At 36.9% G+C, this 20,301-nt stretch overlaps 5 protein-coding genes across 7 annotated transcripts; 2 read left to right on the top strand and 3 right to left on the bottom strand.

Moving 5' to 3' along the window:
* Positions 1 to 1,317: 1,317 nt before the first annotated feature.
* LOC118435961 lies at positions 1,318 to 4,250 on the bottom strand. Of its 2 annotated transcripts, none has more exons than XM_035852530.1 (7): positions 3,089 to 4,250; positions 2,937 to 3,029; positions 2,737 to 2,866; positions 2,605 to 2,668; positions 2,501 to 2,519; positions 1,797 to 1,888; positions 1,318 to 1,733 (listed from the first exon to the last, which is right to left on the bottom strand). In XM_035852530.1, exons 1-3 carry the CDS (start codon positions 4,154 to 4,156, stop codon positions 2,789 to 2,791), a joined length of 1,239 nt encoding a protein of 412 aa, XP_035708423.1. In that variant the 5' UTR covers positions 4,157 to 4,250; the 3' UTR covers positions 1,318 to 1,733; positions 1,797 to 1,888; positions 2,501 to 2,519; positions 2,605 to 2,668; positions 2,737 to 2,788. The 2 variants fall into 2 exon arrangements, with proteins under 2 accessions (XP_035708423.1, XP_035708424.1); XM_035852531.1 differs by having other exon boundaries at positions 2,937 to 3,026.
* A 3,407-nt stretch (positions 4,251 to 7,657) lies between these two features.
* LOC110849936 (ammonium transporter 1) lies at positions 7,658 to 10,385 on the top strand. 2 transcript variants are annotated; one of them, XM_035852329.1, is made up of 9 exons: positions 7,658 to 7,980; positions 8,064 to 8,165; positions 8,399 to 8,629; positions 8,702 to 8,831; positions 8,914 to 8,937; positions 9,005 to 9,063; positions 9,135 to 9,193; positions 9,342 to 9,502; positions 9,639 to 10,385. In XM_035852329.1, exons 1-9 carry the CDS (start codon positions 7,876 to 7,878, stop codon positions 10,124 to 10,126), a joined length of 1,359 nt encoding a protein of 452 aa, XP_035708222.1. In that variant the 5' UTR covers positions 7,658 to 7,875; the 3' UTR covers positions 10,127 to 10,385. The 2 variants fall into 2 exon arrangements, with proteins under 2 accessions (XP_035708222.1, XP_021953109.1); XM_022097417.2 differs by having other exon boundaries at positions 7,661 to 7,980; positions 8,714 to 8,831.
* Positions 10,386 to 10,492: 107 nt separating this feature from the next.
* LOC110850341 (sulfite oxidase) lies at positions 10,493 to 12,769 on the bottom strand. The gene is made up of 7 exons (XM_022097775.1): positions 12,759 to 12,769; positions 12,569 to 12,677; positions 12,238 to 12,409; positions 12,014 to 12,164; positions 11,610 to 11,955; positions 11,051 to 11,438; positions 10,493 to 10,764 (listed from the first exon to the last, which is right to left on the bottom strand). The coding sequence occupies exons 1-7, from the start codon at positions 12,767 to 12,769 to the stop codon at positions 10,493 to 10,495; spliced, it is 1,449 nt and encodes a 482-aa protein (XP_021953467.1).
* Positions 12,770 to 13,995: 1,226 nt separating this feature from the next.
* On the top strand, positions 13,996 to 14,535 carry LOC110850275. Its single transcript, XM_022097725.2, has 2 exons — positions 13,996 to 14,074; positions 14,142 to 14,535. The coding sequence occupies exons 1-2, from the start codon at positions 14,029 to 14,031 to the stop codon at positions 14,408 to 14,410; spliced, it is 315 nt and encodes a 104-aa protein (XP_021953417.1). The 5' UTR covers positions 13,996 to 14,028; the 3' UTR covers positions 14,411 to 14,535.
* A 527-nt stretch (positions 14,536 to 15,062) lies between these two features.
* LOC110849667 lies at positions 15,063 to 17,291 on the bottom strand. Its single transcript, XM_022097100.2, has 4 exons — positions 17,135 to 17,291; positions 15,924 to 16,875; positions 15,499 to 15,623; positions 15,063 to 15,432 (listed from the first exon to the last, which is right to left on the bottom strand). The coding sequence occupies exons 1-4, from the start codon at positions 17,204 to 17,206 to the stop codon at positions 15,169 to 15,171; spliced, it is 1,413 nt and encodes a 470-aa protein (XP_021952792.1). The 5' UTR covers positions 17,207 to 17,291; the 3' UTR covers positions 15,063 to 15,168.
* Between the last annotated feature and the right edge of the window lie 3,010 nt (positions 17,292 to 20,301).

Below are 20,301 nucleotides of genomic sequence, written 5' to 3'. Positions count from 1 at the left end.
CTAGAAATTCCCTTATGGTAAATTTGAAATTATATTGAATTCATTCATTTGACAGAATACTTCATATTTGTTAAGACTTTGTTTAAAATAATGCAAAAATTATAAATCGAAAAATGGAGGAAACTTGTCACTCACCTGAAATCAGGGTTCGGAAAAACCCAGGGTTTTAATCAAGAATTATAAAACCCATGGGTTTTAATGGGTTTTACCATGTTAATTGGGTTTTATTTGGGTTTTAATGGGTTTTACCATGTTAATTGGGTTTTATTTGGGTTTTAATGGGTTTAATTGGGTTTTATTGGGTTTAAATGGGTTTTATTGGGTTTTATTAGTTTTAAGTAATAACTTAACAAAAATAATTCGGAATTTGTATCTATTCTCAAATTATTTTTGTTTTATAACACTTGAATTCTGTGATGCTAAAGGATGGAGTCAATTGTTGATTTGTTCCGAATTTTCATATATTAGAATAGTAATGAAATAAACCGCTTTAGAATGAATTGAGATAACGTCTTCTAACGTATAGGAGATGTATTTAACTTTTAGAATTTAGTTTTAAGGTAAAACTCAATTAAAACCCAATAAAACCCATTAAAACCCAAATAAAACCCACTTAACATGGTAAAACCCAGTGGGTTTTATTCATTTACAACCCATTAAAACCCATTAAAACCCAGGTCGGAATACCCTGCCTGAAATAAACAAAATACTTCATTGTGCGAAAAGAAAATAAACACCAAAACAACAATAAATAAATTCATGGGTCATACATACCTCCGTATGAATGCTTATGTTTCGCTACATGTCAATTTTTGGACACTTAAATTTTTATAGAATAGCCAATTTTAGTCCAATTCATTCCAAATTTTTCGCACAGTAAATTTTAGTCCAATTCATTAGTTAGTAATGCATCTATGTAATAAAATGAGTAAAAATAAGCTGGAAGTTGTTATCGAGTGCATGGAACCTGCATCTATCTTACATAAATCGTATTTTAAATGCATTTTAATAAAGTTTTTAAATACATATTCTGAGCCAAATGGTGTCACAAATAAGACTTGTTAGTGTGCTGAACGACATTGTATGACCTTGCCTTTCGCCGACCTCTTGTCTGTCCTCACGTCCGAAATGCAACATGAAATTTGTGACCCTTCTTTTCCTGGCGACTGTAAACATGAATCCGACAAGATGAGCTGTGCCCCACTTCTCAAAGTCAAGAAGATGACGATTTTGACATGATTTTTAGTTTGCCGATCGTGCTTTGCATGATGAATGATGAAAATTAATGAAGATTAACCATATTATGTAACCTAATAACTTCATGAATGTTTATTGGAAACCTTGAAAGATAATACATAGACATTTATTCAAAAGCTTGGAAGATAATTAATACATATTTTCTCAATGAACATATCCTCCAACGCAGATTTTTAAAAAAAGTAATTCAAAGTATACACAAATTAGTATAAAATTATAAATATACAATAATTCCATTATATGTGTTCCAAAGTCTAAGTCACGCTTCCCTTCAACTCGTCGACAAATCTTTTCACCACGAAGAAAAAGTAAGACCACACTACCAAGTAAACCCCACCAATAGCGAGAAAAGTGAATCCCGCACCGACCTCTCCAACCACGGTCATCATTAAAAACAGCATCACGGTCAAGGCACCACCGATGCAAAGGGATACATAGTTCCAGACTAACCATGGCAAGATGTAGCGGTGATTTCGCTACAAATACGACCAAAATTAATATAAAAATTGTACCAATTTTCCCAGAAATATACAGCTTACCACGCGATATCCATGCACCATGAGGCAGGAAAAGATCAAGTACACGATCGACATAAAGATGCTGATACAATCGACGGTGATGTAGCCACGGACTGTAGAAATTAATTTGTTTTTGTGGTATTTACTATTTATTTACATTGTGCACTGCATTGTGGAAAGGAACACAGAATATAGATTCTACCAGAAGAATCGATCTTATGTATTCGAGTGATGCTTATGGAAGAACGGGGAGAGCCAACCAAATAACTCGGTGTACATTTGGCCCACCTGGGGGATGGCACCTCCGCATCATCATCATCACCACATCTCCTGGCATCAAAAAATGATGATGAAAGCACATAGGTGGCGGTGGCACCCCCATTTGTGCACCGGAACACACCCTCGTAGAGCACCAAATTTGTGGAGACGCAGCTCAGAATGGTGTGTTCCGGTGCACAAATGGGGGTGCCACCGCCACCTATGTGCTTTCATCATCATTTTTTGATGCCAGGAGATGTGGTGATGATGATGATGCGGAGGTGCCATCCCCCAGGTGGGCCAAATGTACACCGAGTTATTTGGTTGGCTCTCCCCGTTCTTCCATAAGCGTCACTCGAATACATAAGATCGATTCTTCTGGTAGAATCTATATTCTGTGATGGTGATTAGATGTGGATGAAAAGGCAACGTGGATATGATTCAGGTTCACGTTATGTCGAACATACCAGAAGTGAAGGGTTGATCCTTATAATAGATTTTTAGTGAAGGGCACTTTCCAAGAAGTATGTACCAACGAGTTTTATAAATAGTAATAAACATAAATACATACGTATGTACAACAATGGACGCAAATACCAGTGTGGGGCAGAGTGAGATTAGTAGTCAAAGCGTGTCTAGTCGAGATTCAAAGTAGGCATTTTTGGCATGCATGAAATTATTCACGTTATTGGTATTGAGTTACCCCACTCTTCGTTAATTCCATTATTTAATTGATAATTCAGTTATCCTCCCCCTTAACGTGTCCCACCCTTCTCGTCAGAATCTCTGAATTGGGCCAACACAATTAATAGCGTCATCAAAATCGGCAAAACCTAAAATAATAAACCAATTCAGTCAACAGCACAACCAAATAAATTAAATTATTATCATCTATCCACCCACCGACAAAATGAAACTTCTATCAAGCTTAAAATAATTTTCAGGTGTTATCCGTAGCTTGCACGTTTTCACCTTCATTTGAAAATCCCGAATCTGCTAAAACCAAAGAACAACTTGACCTTATCTTATTACCTTATTTTTCTAATTGTAAACACCTTATCTGCCACTCCCATCTCCCAATTTCCTTCCAATTCACACAACAAAGTTACCAATTGTACCCTCGCGGCCTCCAGCTTTTCTCCATCATTACCGTAAATGTACAGGACATGCATCGATAACACGGCACTAGTCAGGTTCGTCAGCATATTTCCAATTTCGCCCACTTTCACAGAAACAATGACAAAGTAGGTGCTACCCAAGATGAAAATTAGGTTAAATCCCACCTCTAAAAATATCCTTCTCCCCATTTTAGCATTAAAGTGATTCACCAGCTTAATTAAAATGCTATAAGCTTTCGAAATTCTGGCTATTTTTGTCCCAGTAATTTTCCCGAGTTTCACCTCAGCCCGAATTGATGACACTGCAGCGGCATATATTTTAACAAAGAAACTTAACCAGACGGACAAAAATGCATTAGAAAAATAGCAATATGTCCAAAATAATCCAGCAATTACAACGGGACCGCTCTGACCCATGAAGGAATCCGCAATAACGCTATATTTCGAGATTTTCAAAAAATCCACTAAAATTAAATCACCCAAAAATAGTGAGATCATGACGATACTGATGAAGAAAACGGTACGGAGAAATGATGTACGAATTTCTTTTCGTAAATCCCGCACAGATTCAGGGTCCCACAAATTAGGCGTGATAAGACTAATCTTATCCACTTGATAAGCCCAAAAGACGAGGCTTTTCTTAACACTGAATAAACTCCAGGTTCGATTTCCTATCGTATATATGAATCCACAAAGAGTGTAACCGGCAAGGATTGTGGCGTCGGATGAGAGCTCCTCTAACCGTTTGAACGCGTTGTAACCCTTGTTGCCGAAGCAGATGATAAGAACTGAGAATATTGTTATAAATAATACATGAAATATAAATGGAATGCTGACGAAGTGAAATTGTAAAGATTTGCGGTAATTTTTCGGTTGAGATTGTGTATCTTTTGTAAATTTGTTTTGGGTTACGGAGAGTGAAAGATATCCGTTAAACTGGACGCCAAGGATGGGCCACTTTGCCCAAGTGAGGAGCAGTTCTTCGGGATGAATTGGTGGTTCCATCGTAAATTTCTTGTTTCCAGTGGGGAACTTAATAATAAAGTTTATGTTTTACTATCACAGTTTATTATGGTATATTTAGTAGATAGAACTGAAGTGAAATATGTATGTGTGTATGTAATGTGAAATGTGAGTCAGATATAGTAAAGTACATATGTACATTGGAGACAATATGTAAATAGATGAATCATGTAATAAAATTAACTATTCAATTAACTAATTATTTGTTGGGCGTTCGACGTTTGCCCAACACAAATTTTATTGTTTTAATTAAGGTAATTTGTGTTTCCCAATTAGCGAAACTCTCGCCTTCTCCTCAACTTCAAAATTTAAGGAAACATATGTATGTACAAAACGATGTATTAATAATAATAGTGTCAATTAAAATATATGATAAATTGACTTACGTATCTATTTATTACACCGAAATTTGTCTCGATCCTATCAGCAAACTAACGGTTTTATCCATGCTAAAATCAATCGTAGTCAGAGAGGTGCTTTTCTCCATAAAATTGCAAGAACCAAACATAATCTTCAAGGGATACAGAGATTTTACGCGTCTCTTCATCACAGAATTTCCTCTGATTTTTCTATCAGCGTTCCAGCCTCTCAACAAATCCGACGACGTCTGATGAACACTTCCGATAAGTCCAAAAACCCAGAATTGTACAATTACGGTCGATTCTACGGCACAAAGTAGCATGAAAAGTACGAGTGGGAGCGGTAACGCGTCGTGATAACCAACAGTGACATGGCCGAAGTCCAAATATTGGTGAGCTGCGTGGCGGGGAGGATACCTTTCTGATGAACGTCGTTGAACACACTGGTCAAAATTTGAAGCCTTTGGTACCGAATGAGTTCCTGATTTCGAGTGAACCTGAAAGATTTTTTTGTCACGTGATAAATAACAGTTCTGCTTCTGGGAAACTCGTAATGAAATGAACTTAACACTGTTCTTTCAATCTTCTGGCAAAACTTTGCACTTTCGAATATGAATGGACTTAATATTAATAGACGCAAAAAATATGAAAGGTTTCCTGGCAGATAATTTTATATTAACAATTAGCAGCCAAATACCCTTTCAATATTTTCCAGAGAATTGAGACTGCTTAACAGTAATTGCTTAACAGTAGAACAAAATTTAAATCCATGTAGTCAAGAATTTTGCCTCACATATTGCATAATGTGGTATCAATCTGTTACCGGGCAGTGTTTTTGTACTCACATTTGTACATAACTGTCGTTCTAGTAATTATGGAAATTTTGTTTGAAATAACACTACATACAAGTGACAACAACCTGCTACCAAACTTTACAGAATCACATTTGTGACTGCATTTTTGTATAGTACAGAAATTGGTAAGTAAATTATTTTCCCCTTACTTTACCAAATAGATCAAAGAGTCCAAAATAAACCGAATCCCGGGAAATAGAACGATGAAAACGGACCAAAAGGCATTCGTCAATTCGAACATATTCATCCAAAACTCGAACAAGGTCAGAATAGATTTCGCCAGAAAATGAGACCCATCTGGAACACTGCAGTCAATTAATACAGCTCCAACAAAGGGTGCCTCACACGGCATGGTAGCTCCAAAAATTGTTAAGCAAAGCGGCAAAATTATTGCGCTATAACATCCCGTCTTCATTACAAGGTCGGCCAATACATCCTTTTTGTAAATTGAAGAACCTGATAAAAAACGTGTGTAAAGCGTTTATCAAAACTAGTGCCATTTCAACACATGACACGTTTCCAGCTTTTTAAGAAATTTTCCAAAATTTTGTATCCCCACAGCCTGCAAAAAAAGAAGTGATTAATTTTCTCACCTTCATCTTCTCCATAGTCGATATAAAGTTGCAACATGTCCACAATTACGCCCCTCTTTGTAAAATTATACACATTGAAAAGATTCAGCAGGGCAGCCCCGTTGGCAAAGAAGATGCAGGTCGCATGTCCCACGGGTGAGACATTGGGGGACAAAATACACCTGTAAAATAACCCGTTCATGAAAACCATTCGCCAAAAGCATATCGTCAAACCAAACATATACACGAAAAATTTCACTCGAGAAGATTCTCGCAGTGTTGTAATTTTCTGCTGCTTCCCATCCCAATAAAACGGAATGGAGCAGCAAGTTGAGCTGATTTTTATGTGCAGCTTTATAAAGTGTACCCACTTTGAGATAATCATTGCAATTTGCATATATGTGATTTATTGTGGTAACCCTATCAATAAGAACGGTAAGATTGGAATGAATTTATTAAAGCAAATTGTTCTTACTAAAATATAAAGTTATGTAAATTGTGTATTGTAAGATACTTTTGACATTGATCTTTACGTAAGGACGACGCTGAAACATGTATCAAATGTGTTCTTAAATATGTACATTAATTTGAGGTCGCTGAGAATGTGATGAACTATGTCTTACATAAAATACCGGCTAGGACGATTACAGTGACATATTTAAATTCGATATTTGTGTGGTAAGTTTATCATTTCGAAATTGCTCTATGGAAAATTACAGCCGAATGGAAAGGTTTTACATAATTTTATAAACCCCAGATGTCCACTAATCCTAAGTGAAGTATGCTAAAGAAAGCATACCATTTGTTCAAATGACAACAGGAAAAGTACATATGCAGCGCATACAGCAATAAATAGATAAATACCTAGGTACATACATATCTACATGTGCAAAACGCGTTTGCCAAAACTACGAATAATTTACAATTCCTTTGTTATAAGTGATATTTATTTCTAGCCGTGACATTAAAACGGGTTGTACATATATATTTCAATTTCCTTGTATGTAGCTATTATATATGACATGAGCAGGACGTACGTATGTCGCTGGGGTCAAAGTAATTACTTCATTTAGAAGCGTAAATGAGTGATCCAAATTGTTGCTAACGTTGTAGAATAAATTGCAGTAAACTTGATACAAGACATCAACACGGAACGTACTCAAGCTTATAAAAAAATACATGAGATAGTATCTATGTAATTCTTCTACACTGCGTAGATCATTTTTGTTACACTTTTTCACACACGAATTCAATTTGTCCTTACGTTTTGCGATATAGATTTCACTTCCGGTACTTTGTTATCTCTACTGTAGTTCATATTTTACCTAGTTTAAATAGATAGACATATCCTTCCTTGTTGATGTGGTATATATATTTGTATATATATATATTTGGTATATATATTTATATTTGTTATTTGACTTTTTATTATATGAACCATGAACAATGAACATCCTCATTTAGTAACATGAGCAAAACACATACGCATATTATTTTTAAGTCAATGTCAATGACTCCTAGTGAAAACATTTGATGTCCAGTTTCAACTTCAACTTCTGCAAACAATGAGTAATGTGTAGTGCAATCCAATCGCGAAATGAGGATTGTTTACCAGGAAAAAAGTTTATCAATCATGACGAGATTAAATTGCATGCGTAACAAATCATAAACCAACTTTCGTGCTAAACTAATCCTCATAATGGGTTTGCGGCTCAATTATTATTAGTTTTCAAACTTATCGAATAATAGTTGGTCAGTTGTATCTCAATATTTATTATTTTTGATAAAAGTTGGCCCGTTGTATCTACATATTTATTACTTTGGAGGCATGGATTAATCAGTTTCTGGTTTGTGCTTGAGCCAGTACTAAAAATTACCTCCGCGTAATAAATGTAGGAATTTATATAGCTGGAAGCATGAATAGTACAAACAATTTCAGTGAAAATAGTGGTAAAGGTCAGGTCTACGATTCGGGGGACATAGCCTGGACCTTATCATGCACAACGCTAGTTTGGCTCATGGTATATATTTTTACATATATACATAAATTTAGTTCGAAATTATGACAACTTCAAAAATTGAGACATTTTACATATTCCAAAAGGTCCCTGGGATCGGGTTTTTCTACTCTGGCCTGGCACGGTCACGGAGTGCACTATCATTAATCATTTTGTGCTGTTGGTCCATTGCTGTGGTCTCGATTCAGGTGCGTTTGCCAATTTTTGGTAACTTTTAAAATGCGTAAGTTATAAAAATACTTTTACAAAATTTTCCAAAATAAAAAGACGCCCTTGATCGGAGTAAGTTTATACAAATTTGCAAGCAAATTTTCCTTCGAAATAGTTGGGAAATTTGCAAAAGTATATAAATTTACGGAATTTACGGATTTTACAATTTTCTCAATGACCTATATATGAGCTTGAAATTTATCAATCGCAGTGGTTCCTATTCGGCTACTCGTTAGCATTAAGTGATGGGAGCAAGTGCCCCTTTATCGGTGGCGTGGATCGTGTCCTCCTCTACGGACTGGATGGCCCCAACTACGACGACGGTGGTGGTAACAGGGTCGTCCCGGAAGTGCTTTTTTGCATTTATCACTCCATGGTGGCCGGAATAACGCCTGCCCTGGTCGTGGGGGCAGTCGCGGAGAGGGGTCGCTTTCTTCCAACGGTAATTACCTGAGTAAATAAATAGCTGATTAAGACTTAGTTGCTTATGGAAGAGATGATTGTCAGAGTGTAGCTTACTGCACAGGTCGTGTTCATGTTTATCTGGAGTACCTTGGTGTACGACCTTGTCGCGTATTGGACCTGGGGGCAGGCGGGGTGGGCGAATAAATTGGGAGCGTTGGATTTTGCTGGGGGCACGCCAGGTGGGCAACTGTGCATAAAATTTGTGGTCATTATGTAAATTAGTAAGTAAGTTGAAGGATTAAAAATTATGCTAAATTGCAGTTCACGTCGCGTCGGGCGCTGCTGGTAAATATAAATTGTATTATGTTTGAAATGCTGGATGGTATAAATATGTACACTTTTTTATTTTCAGCGATTGCTTATGCGATGCAGCTCGGGGAGCGAGAGGGCAGACACGTTCTCAATTACAAGGTATTCGTAGTGTTATATGTAAATTGGTTTAATTTAACCGAAGTTTGTATTGAATTTGTGTATATTCGCAGCCTCACAATTTGGTCCAAGTCGTTCTGGGCACTTCACTCATGTGGTTTGGCTGGTTTGGGTAAGCATAATTATTTTTTCTATCTTTCTTCCCTATTAAATAATTTTGAGAATTTTATTTCTTTTATTTCTCAAATACATACATACACAATCAAAATTATGCTTTTTGCTAATTCACTAAAAGTCGAAAACTGACTGTTTGTTGCCAGGTTTAATTCAGGTAACGCCATGGGTGCGAACGCGAGGGCGGCGATGGTCCTTCTGGTCACGAATTTATCAGCATCGTTCGGTGGGATCACGTGGGCATTGGTGGATTACAGGAAGAATAAATCGTTTTCTGCGTTGAGCTTCTGCTTCGGGGCGGTGGCAGGTATCGAAATATGACAAACTTTTGAATTCTTTTCAGAGCATAAAGCACAAATTTTAAGCCTAAATTTCGAAATTCATGCTTAAGCTAAAGTGTTTCGGAAATTGAGAAAAATTCAGAACGATGGCAACAATTTCAGGTCTTGTCTCCGTAACTCCCGCTTCCGGATTTATCCGTCCCGCCTCAGCCCCGGTATTTGGTATCATTGGCGCCATAGCATGCCGCTGGGCGTCCGGGTTGAAGCACGCCATCCGACTTGACGACGCACTCGACGTGGTCACCGTTCACGGTGTGGGTGGCCTCATAGGCACCCTGCTTACAGGAATATTTGCGGAAAGGGGGATGGCTGCTTGGGACGGAATTACGTGCATCGAGGGTGGTTGGATTGATGGGAACTGGATGCAAGTGCCGGTTCAGATTGGCCACTGTGTTGCAGGAGGAGTTTGGTCGTTTATCGTGACCTACGCAATTTTGTGGATTATGAATAAAATTCCAGGATTGAAATTAAGGGTTGACACGGCTTCGGCCAAATTTGGTTTGGATAAGGGCGAAATTGGTGAATGTGCGTATGAAAGAGTTCCTCCCGTTCCTCCGGGGGGTGAAGGATCGGGGTCGGATCCGTCGTAAAGCTATTAAATAGTTATGCATATTTTGAAATTTTTGTACCATATTTTCAATTTTTGTTAAACATTTTAATGTTCAATTTTTGTTACACATTTTATTATTTTTCAACGCTTAATATTTGTAATCAATTAAATAAACTACGTTGTTTAAATTAAGAACTTTTCAGCTATTATGATACTAATTTACGTTCACACCTTTTATAACAATGTGTACTTAATTTGAAGGTATTAAAGTATTCCGTCGTGTATAATGTTATTCATAATAATTTGTTGACAATTATATTAAATTAAATTAAATTATATTAAACATATGTATTTAATTTCGAATCTAACAAATTTTTGAAGGCACAAAACATTACCGTTAAGCAAATTAGATATTAAGTTTGATTTTGTGATACGCATTGACCACAAGACCACGATAGTTCCAGATATGTTTCAAGTCCTCGGGTTGTTGATTGTACCCGGTGTCCACTGCTTTGACCCAGACATCCATAGCGCTAGTAACATTGACCTCTATCTCCCACTGCGTCCAGGAATAGTTGCTGTCCTGTCTAGTTAATTTTACCACTTGCCAATTATCCCCATTGTCAAAGGACAGTTCGACACGCACTATTCCGCGACCCCTTCCAGCAAAAGCGTACCCTTGCAAAAGACAACAAAGTTATTGTCACTACGGTTTCGGTTTTACGGGTTTGCTACATTTCTTACACTGCAAAGCAAGAAAGCCCAAGAAATATTCGCCATGTAGCGACGCGCCTTATGAAAAATAGCGGAGGAAAGTAATTTATTGCGTCTTGCATTTCTTGCAGGTCAAAATAGCTGCAACAACCGACTTTCTTGTCGTTATTTCTTGCAAAGCGGTTACGTGCACCCGAAACACTTATTGGCATACCATATTTGCACAGATATTTTTTGCACGATTGAATACCTTTCATTCTAATCATACCCCTCTCCACGACTTCCCCATTCTTATGCGAACAGATATAAGAATTAACTGGGGCATCATAAATTGCTGATGCAGAGTTAAAATTGACATTATCTTCGTTCACGGACGGAGCAAATATTTTGTAGTCGATTCGTTGCCATGGTGATGGAGATTCTTCCTCGGAAATTAATATTTTTGAGACCCATTTGACACTTCGCGCCCCGATCAGGCCTGGAAAGAGAGCCCTTAAAGGGAAACCGTGATCTGGTGGGATGGACGCGTTGTTCATCTCGTACACGAGGAGGGGCGTGTAGGTCGCGTCGAGGAGAAAATGCAGTGGGACCGACGCGCCATAACAGTCGCCGAAAGGGTCGCAGTCGAGGCCTTCAAACTGTGTGAATCAATTAATTATCATAATTAATATTCATTACGAGTGTGCTTTCAGACATAATTTTGGAAAAAATTCGAAATAAATACTAAATAGCTTAGGAGACTAACAAGTTCGCAAATGAATTTTTAAGTCAAAATTTTCTGCGAACTAGCGAACATTGTTTTTTTATACCTGAATATGCAACTTATTTTGTCGAAACGTTTCCGTATAATTGGTCCAATTGAAGCCTGCCGATGTGAGAACATCTCTTAAAGAAGCCCCGCCCCAGACAGCGTTCCCAATAGCTCCACCCGTCCACCCAATTCCTGGCGTGGGTTTGACCTCTCCCATTTGCGACCTCCTGTTCCCGCCACATTGAAGTGTGACTGGCATCCTAATTTTTGCGAACTTTTGTTTCACATCGTCCAAAGACAAGGAGAAATTTGACAAAGGTATCCCAACTCCTTGGATAGTTAGGCGGTAAGCTGAAGTGTCCACGGTGGGGACGGGAAGATGATTTCGCACATAGAAGAGGTCACTATAAGAACATATATGTAAATAATTGGCTTAAAATATGCTAATTCATCATGAATTACTTTGGCGTGTAGAAGTTCTGTGGCAGAAGTGCAGGAGGCGTCTCTCCACAAAATGGCGTTGACGTTCTTGTAATCACGGTCGGATTTCTTGGAGGTTCTTTGTCAAAATAATTCATATTCGGAGTTTCGTCTAACGGTGTTTCTAGGTTTCCTGAAAATGAAAATATTTAATAAATTTGTTAGCACACACCGTACGTACTTATGCAAAAAAAATAAATAATCACCAATTCTAAATTTGGCTAAAGTTTCCAACACATCAATCCTATAATGAAGTTGGTAAAATTGCCAGAATGGGGATACCGAGGATCCGGCCGCATTCATAATTCTTTCTCCGCCAGGGTGTCTCTTGACAAAATCCGTAATGTCGAAGACGCCCCGATAAAATGTTACCCACACCTGGAGATAATTTTCAAAATACTAATAATTACATTATTACAATCAAGAATTAAGTACTTAAGTTCCTATCACGCAGCGAAAGGGTACTGATTTGGTCACTTTTCCAGTACCTGCCTGCCTTTTGCTGTTATTAGTACAAATCAGATTTATTTTGTTCACCTTATTCCCTGCACCTCCGATTTGGGATGAAATTTGTGTCGCATTATAGGTCGGCAGATCCAATCTAATCTTGTCAAACTCCAACTTCTCAATTATTTCAGTCACCTCGCTTAATGAAGGATTTAAAATTAACGACAAATAAATTATGATCTCCAGGAAAATAATTTTCATATTGATTCCTCCAGCACACCAGTCTAACATTGAAGTGGTACTCACACCAAAATTTTATATGAAATCAACATGGCTTGAAGATCTATCTGTAGGATTGTTCTTTCTATGCATACTTTTAATTTAACTACCGTTTGTTAAATGAGAACAATCAAGTGTTAAATGGAGTTATTTATATTTGAAGTCGAAAAAATATAGTTCAATATGTGTATTGGTATTGTGGTAGTTTTTCGGTCCATTCATAAATGAAGTTTGAATGAAAATCGACTTGTAATCATTGGATATCCTGTATATTCTTAAAAACTAAATGAATTTTGAACACTAATACAATTAAATTTTGAAGAAACAATTTATACTAATATCGTTCTTGGTTTAAAGACGTGCATGTCACATCTGCAATTAATTTTCGTATTCCAGTTTTGTGCGTGCTGTGATAACGATTATGAAAATTATTGACAGTTAATTATGACATTTTAAAAGTTTTTAGAATTACTGAATAATTAGGATAATATCCAAATTTATTTCGTTACGTACATATGGGCATACAGATGCCCACCCTTAATATTCATAGCTTTCATAGATTATTCGAGAAATTTGGCAGGTTACATTGTCCAGGAGATGAATAAACAGGACAGAATTCAGAATTCAGAATACATACGGTCTTCTAATAGGAAGAAATTCCTCTTAAATATTTGCACTACTTTTTGCCGTGTTGTACATATAAAACATTTTATTATCTAGCATTCAACAAACGTAGGAAAACTATAATGAAGTATTGAATTAAAAAGATTAAAATGAAGGGTTTCACCTTGAAATAACATTCGGAAGCAAATAATTGACATTGTGGTCCAAATTTAATATGACGAATTTGATACAGAGCATCTCGTGTGAAAAATTCTTGACATTTATCGAAATATAGTAGCGTTTGTACATATGTATTTACCATGAATACTCCTCGACAGATACATAAAAATTTTTACGTAATTAAACTTTTCAATCTGAACGCATGTAAATGTGAACTGCAGATTTCTTTTATCATAATTTATCCTTCACCGACTTTTACCTGGAATCCCTCCGTTATTGAAATCAATCTAGAATAAATATTTCAATTCGGTGCACAATTGTCACTCATAATGTACACCTGCGCAAATATCGATATCATTCTGTAATGGAAATTGCTTTCTTCGAAGTGTTTAATTAACATGGAGAATTTTGGTATAAATAAAATTCGGCCCCACTCATTTCATCTATACCAACAACCAGAAAACCATCTTTCTCCACCTTCCCAAAAAATGCATAAGTCTTTTGCCGTCCTCGCCTTCATGGGATGCCTCATGGGTAAAATTTCTCAAAAATTTCTTCAATTTTAATGATACATAAGTTTCTCAATTATTTAATCCCGTAGCCACCACCATGTCGCAAGAATTATCATTTTGCGGGTATCGCTGTCCAGTGGGATATACTTTCATGAAGAGCGACCAGCAAGCCCCGTCTTGCTTCAATCCAAACATGAACGTGTTTGTTTATGCAGCGATCGATTCGTCATATAATGGAGTTTATTTATGCGGATATCGCTGTACAGCAGGGTCCACTTTAATGAAAAGTGTCGCATCTTCAGCTGCTCCAGATTGCTATAATCCGCAAACCGGCGTGTTCGTTGCTGCTGCCAAATGAATCGTGTCCAATCCACACTGAACATAGATATTTTATTCGTTGAGCAAATTAAAAATTTCTTTCATGACTTTTCAAAATTATTATTATTTGGTATAAATAAATTTGGCAATGAAAATTTGCAAGTATAGAATGTTGTACGTAAGTGGAGATATGTTTCTACAATTTGCGTCATATGTAAATGGTAAGATGCATGCGGTCATTTAGTCTACAAAATCTTTGAAAATAAATGCACCTAAATAAGCGTTGAAGGTACTTATCTAAATGAAAATTGAGTGGACACTCATTTCATTTCCGCAAGATTACTGATATTCATACGAGTACAAGTTGTGTATATGTGCATACATATTCGCAGAATGAATTCGTTTTCGATTTAATACATAAATTCATGTACACAAATTTGTGATATTGTCATTGTGTAAAGGCAAATGGATATATTTTTACACCTTTACGAAAGTATTATTTACGAAGGTTTTTCAGGTCAACGCTTTGTAAATTGACGATCATTTTTTTAACCGAATCCACAGTTGCGAAGGTCGTGAAAACTCTCGATATACTTAATTAGGTAATTCATTTGCGCTATGAATTTTATGAACTAAATATGTCAAGATCTCTCCATCCTACAGAGTTAATAAGTATGCAAATGACTCTTTAATGACATGTTTTCGTTTGAAAATTTTAATTTAAAATAAATATTGTAAAATATCTAACATACATATTTTCGTAATTTAAAAATCCGTTCACTTAAGAACGTGTCGAGTTTAGTCTTCATCCTCATCCATCCCCTCAAATCGTGGATGTTTAACAGTGGGAAATATTTTAGAAGTACGTTCCACCAGTCGACCACATTCTTTGGGTGTGCCCCAATTGGGCAATTCGAGCAGGAAGTCTTGAATTTGGGGGATTTCGACATCTTTTGGAACAGCAGAAAAGAAAATGTCGTGGAATCTGTTGTAGCCTCCGCAAAGTTTCAGCTCCAAGTTGACCAGACGAGGGAAGGTTTTCGCGAAGGCAGATTTCCCACCCTGATATCACGTGATAATTTAAAGTCTTACATATTTATGTAATTTATTTTATTACTGTATTCTTACGCAAAGAATTTGTATAAAGTTCATGTAATCCAGAAACGACAAACTTTCCATCGTCGCTAAAGAATTGTAGTGCTTCAACATCCCTGTTCCACACCATCCAGAGCCAATCATGACGTTTAATGGCACTGGAAATCATTGTTAACCAGGTTAAATTTAAGCAGAAACAGCTACTGTTCAGCCAGTATCTCAATTCCTTGGAAATTTTTCTGAGAGGTTATTTGGTTTTTGGAAAATAGTGTAAATCATCTGCCAAGAAACCTTTCAGATTTTTTTCAGACTATTACTATCGGCTGAGCAGTAATCATTCACATTTAAAGTAAAACCGAACAAATTAAACATCAGTTTTTCTTCTACATAATATCCAAAATTGCTTAACATAAGGACACAACTATTGAAAATTAATATCAATATATTATTTATCTCACATTTCCCCACTGCGTACGTAAACTTGGACAAATTCGGCATCACCGGCATGACAAAGTCCGACTTTCCCGTGCACCTCGAATTCCTCGTGAGAAACGACCCCGTACTGACCTCCACCTCCAGAATTCTCAGCGTTCCCCCATTACGAACCATGAGCTCCCGCACGAGCGGCAAATCCAACCAGGACACGATCCCAAACTTTAGCTCGTACAGCTGTGCCGAGATCAGCTGTATCTGTCGTATGATACTCGATCCTGCATATGTCAGTCTGATACTTCCCAATCGAGTCAACCTCCATTGATTCATCTTATGCAACACTGTCCCGCCAATCACAGACTTTTTCGACCTATCAAAAATCTCAACTTTCCTCACACCCGATGGCTCCCCATTCTTTGGAAATACAGCAGCAAATAAAGGACCCAACATTGCGGCTGCCTCTTTTCTACGAATGTTGGCAAAAATAAAGGCAATTTCTTTTACAGATTTTAAATTTCCTTTCGATACTGGAAGCGTCTCAAATGTCCCCAGTGCTTCATAAACCTTCGCCTGCGGGCTAAGAACGATTTCCAGTCTCTCCACCTTATTTAAACACATTAAAATTCGGGCCAAGAAATCAAGATCAGTTTTTCCCAGAATCGCACGAAAAAATCGTATCCTACCGGGGCGGTTGGATTCTATGGTTTGAAAAAATTTCAAAATTTTCAAGTTGTTTTCCGCCGATGCCGTTGGATAGTCCATGTCGTGACAGATTGCAAAGTTGTAGTGTTCAAAGGATCCGTCGGCACGTTGTGTGGCTTCAATGTAAGAATCCAACCAGGGAATCGATTTACAGTATATTTTAACAATGGTCAACTTTCTCATGGGTGGGATGGCGTGTTGTGACCAGGATTTTGAGACCAGGCGAGCATTTTGCAAGTCTTCGAGGCAGAGGAACGAGAGGATGTTGGACATGACCTAAAATTTTCGAATTAAACACTTCAAATTTCTTAAAATATACATTCTAAATAAAGTCGCGTTAAATTTACTCGAGAGAAATACAGGGTGATACATTGGGTGAAATTTATTCAAGTTAGTTAAAATTTATACGACTTTAGATAAATTTCACCAAATTGTTGTCCCATCATCTATTTCACTCAACCTCAAGCAAATTTTACAGAACTTTATTTAGATTGTGCAGCTCGATATGCAATTAAATTAAGTGTACTTAAATTACCAACGAATTGTCAAATATTGACTCAGGGGCTCGACCACAATCCATTTTCATCTTGACAATTTTTGCCTCCATTTTACACTGCTTAAAATGCTTTTTTCTCACTGCTTAGAATGTACGTCGTGACTACGCAGATTGGCAGTGAGGAAGGGCGATAGATTCGTCCAGAACACAGGCTCTCCCTCTCCGGGAAGGTTGAGCCTCGATAAGATAAAGCTTATCATCACCAACCAGTCAATTAATCCATGCAATACAGCAATAAATAGCACGTGTGGTTCGATACAATATGCACGAAGCAAATGTAAAGTGTATAAATAACTAAATATTATGGTATCAACTAAACCACAATTATTTTTCGACATCATGTCACAATTTGATGGCTTGGAGACAAGGAGTTGTACATAACTACGACGCATACATATGTAAATACCAAATACGAGATTGTTGAGTACACAAAATATTCATGTTGCATATTTGAATGTGTAATGCAGGATTTATGACCGTGACAATCGTACTTGTTGAAATGCGCATAACTAAAAATGGCACCTGCTTTGGGTCAAGTGATGCATTGGACAATAAACCGACCACCACTCTGTCAAAACGGTAATCTGTTGAGCAATCTGGACAATGATCCATCTTCCAGTTGGGTTGGACAGGTAAGTAATTAATTATTAAATGAGCTTCCAACATGAGCAGAATGACAAGATAAGCTGCTTACATAAGAGTAAAAATAATAGTTTAATTACATAAACGGAGTTGTGTAACTGGGTTTAACTAACTATTAATTTACAATTATTATTATACATATGTACATATGGAATAAGGGCATAACGCATCAAATCTGTAAGTACATACACGTTAATTTACGCTGAAAGCCACAATTGGACATCCCAAATATTTAAATTTGAGCAATCCCTCACTTATAACGAGCCCGACGAAGCGTTATCATAGCCCGGAATGTCCCTGTAACAACCGATCTCATAAATTTGGGCGCAGCGACCTTCGTAATGACGAACATCCCCTCCTTCCCCATCCTCAGGGGGCGACACGATTTCATAAATTTTGCCATGTACGCTTTCTCCTGAGTATTTCGAAATTCCATTCTTCTCCAAGAGCTAACAGTCTTCTTGGCATATGCTGAAAATCTGGCACAAATCTCAAGTGCAGAGGCCCATAATAGTTGTCCAGAAAACGACCAAACTAATAAGATAACCTAGATATCAAAAATATTTTTGAAAAAACTTACTTTTTATCAATCAGTTAGTTTGACCTTTGACCTCTTTGCACTTACCATTAAATTGACTCCAATCTCTTCTCTAAATAGAATCACCGTAACATTTGCAAACAATACTATTTGACCGATGAAGCTGTGCAGGCCGAGTATTATTATTCCATCAATGTCCATCAAATGTCTGTGAATCAACTCAATACATCTGCACGAAAATTACAAATTGATCATTTCTCACTATAGCATTAAAATATAAACAGTAGATGTGTTTCGTAAATTAAAACCTGTAATGAATCGATAAAATCCATACTGATCTGAAGGATTTGACACATTTCTGATTTTTAGCTCCAATTCGAAACTCACATTTTAACAAAGGCATGACTGAAACTATACACAAAAAATGTACGAGTATTACATATATGTATGCGCGTAATAGATGATAAATAGTGTCAAAATTTGCATATGGTTTGCTACACAAATTGAGACAATTTGTGATGATATTTTGACTAAATTCGTTACCAAGATTGTGACACCTATCCGAAAGTGGGACTTACAAATATAGATGACGCACAGTAGCAGCCAAGCGATAAACATCAATTGCCACGCTAAACACGCATAATACGAAACGATCACAGCATAACCCACATAAACAATTGGATCAGTCGCTAATTGTGGGGGCAGAAGGGTCGTAGGAAAAACTGGAGTTTCCGGAAATAGCAAGTAATGTGCTAGGCTTGGCCAGGGGACGATACACGAGAAGAAAAATATCCCCGATAATAGCAAAATATCGAGTCCAAATCCAGTCAGAGATTTTTTCGGGTCGTAATTGGACATCCATTCATCTCCGGAAATTAAAAAAATCATCAGTTAAAAATGAAGATATAGAAACCATTTGAATTTGATTATGTAATGTGGCCCGAAATTAAAATTCGTTATCAAATGGTGACAAATTATGATCAAATTCAACGTTGGAGAATTATGTAAGGCCATTAATTTTTTTTAAAGTTACCCTCAAATTTACTGCAATATCGGACTAGTCTTGTCAGAACTTGACAAATATCACATTGTCGCACATTAATGAAGATGCTAACACTGCTGAACATGACAAATGCAAGCGACAGGACGAAACACATTCGGAAATATTCATTCGATTTTCCTCCTTTCCAGAGAAATATTTCCAAAGTTCTCCAGGAAAAGAAGACTGTAAAACTTATTAGAATGGTTGAACCTAAGAGTAAATTTCTTCTTGAAAATTTTGTCGTGTAAAACGTTTTAGTTTCTGGACTAAAGTGAATACTGCTCGACCCTAAAATTGTGGAGGGCAGGAGAGCATGTTTGATCAATTGGAGACCGTATTTCGAATACATTTTGAAATTTCTGATAACAATTATTTTACGGGACTACGTTTTGAGCATTCTCCTTCTTTCACTTGTGAAAATTTACCACTTTATTTATTTTTTTCATGCACGTAGCGTTGCCAAAATTATGGTGGAGATAATTCACCCATAATTCTGAGTTGCATACTTGTTTAGTATTGGTCGAAATTCGTAAAAAATGACGTTTAATGGCAATATCGATCTAAATACAGTAGTCCTTTAATAAATGTGAATCAATTCGAATACGTAAATAAAATTGACCTCGTATAAATGTAATGCTTAAATTCTAAAGGTTACGAAGTTACGATTTACTGCATACATATACATAATTATTGTGTCGGACAACCTACTTGATGGGATCGATTTGTCCATCCGTTATACATACTCGAATGCTTCAACCTTTTTAAACTATGGGTGGGTTGGGATTTCGAGATTTCAATTTCAAGGAAATGATAGGATAGGTAAATAAATATATAGTTTGACCTACAATGCCATGTGGTCACGTTAGTTATTATTGTTTAAGGATTTCAGATATCGCCAACAAGGTAACAATTCGAATTTTCAGG

This window comes from Folsomia candida, unplaced genomic scaffold (genome assembly GCF_002217175.1).
Source record: "Folsomia candida strain VU population unplaced genomic scaffold, ASM221717v1 Fcan01_Sc005, whole genome shotgun sequence".
Lineage (NCBI taxonomy): Eukaryota > Metazoa > Arthropoda > Collembola > Entomobryomorpha > Isotomidae > Folsomia > Folsomia candida.
This window is presented reverse-complemented; position numbering and strand designations above follow the sequence as displayed.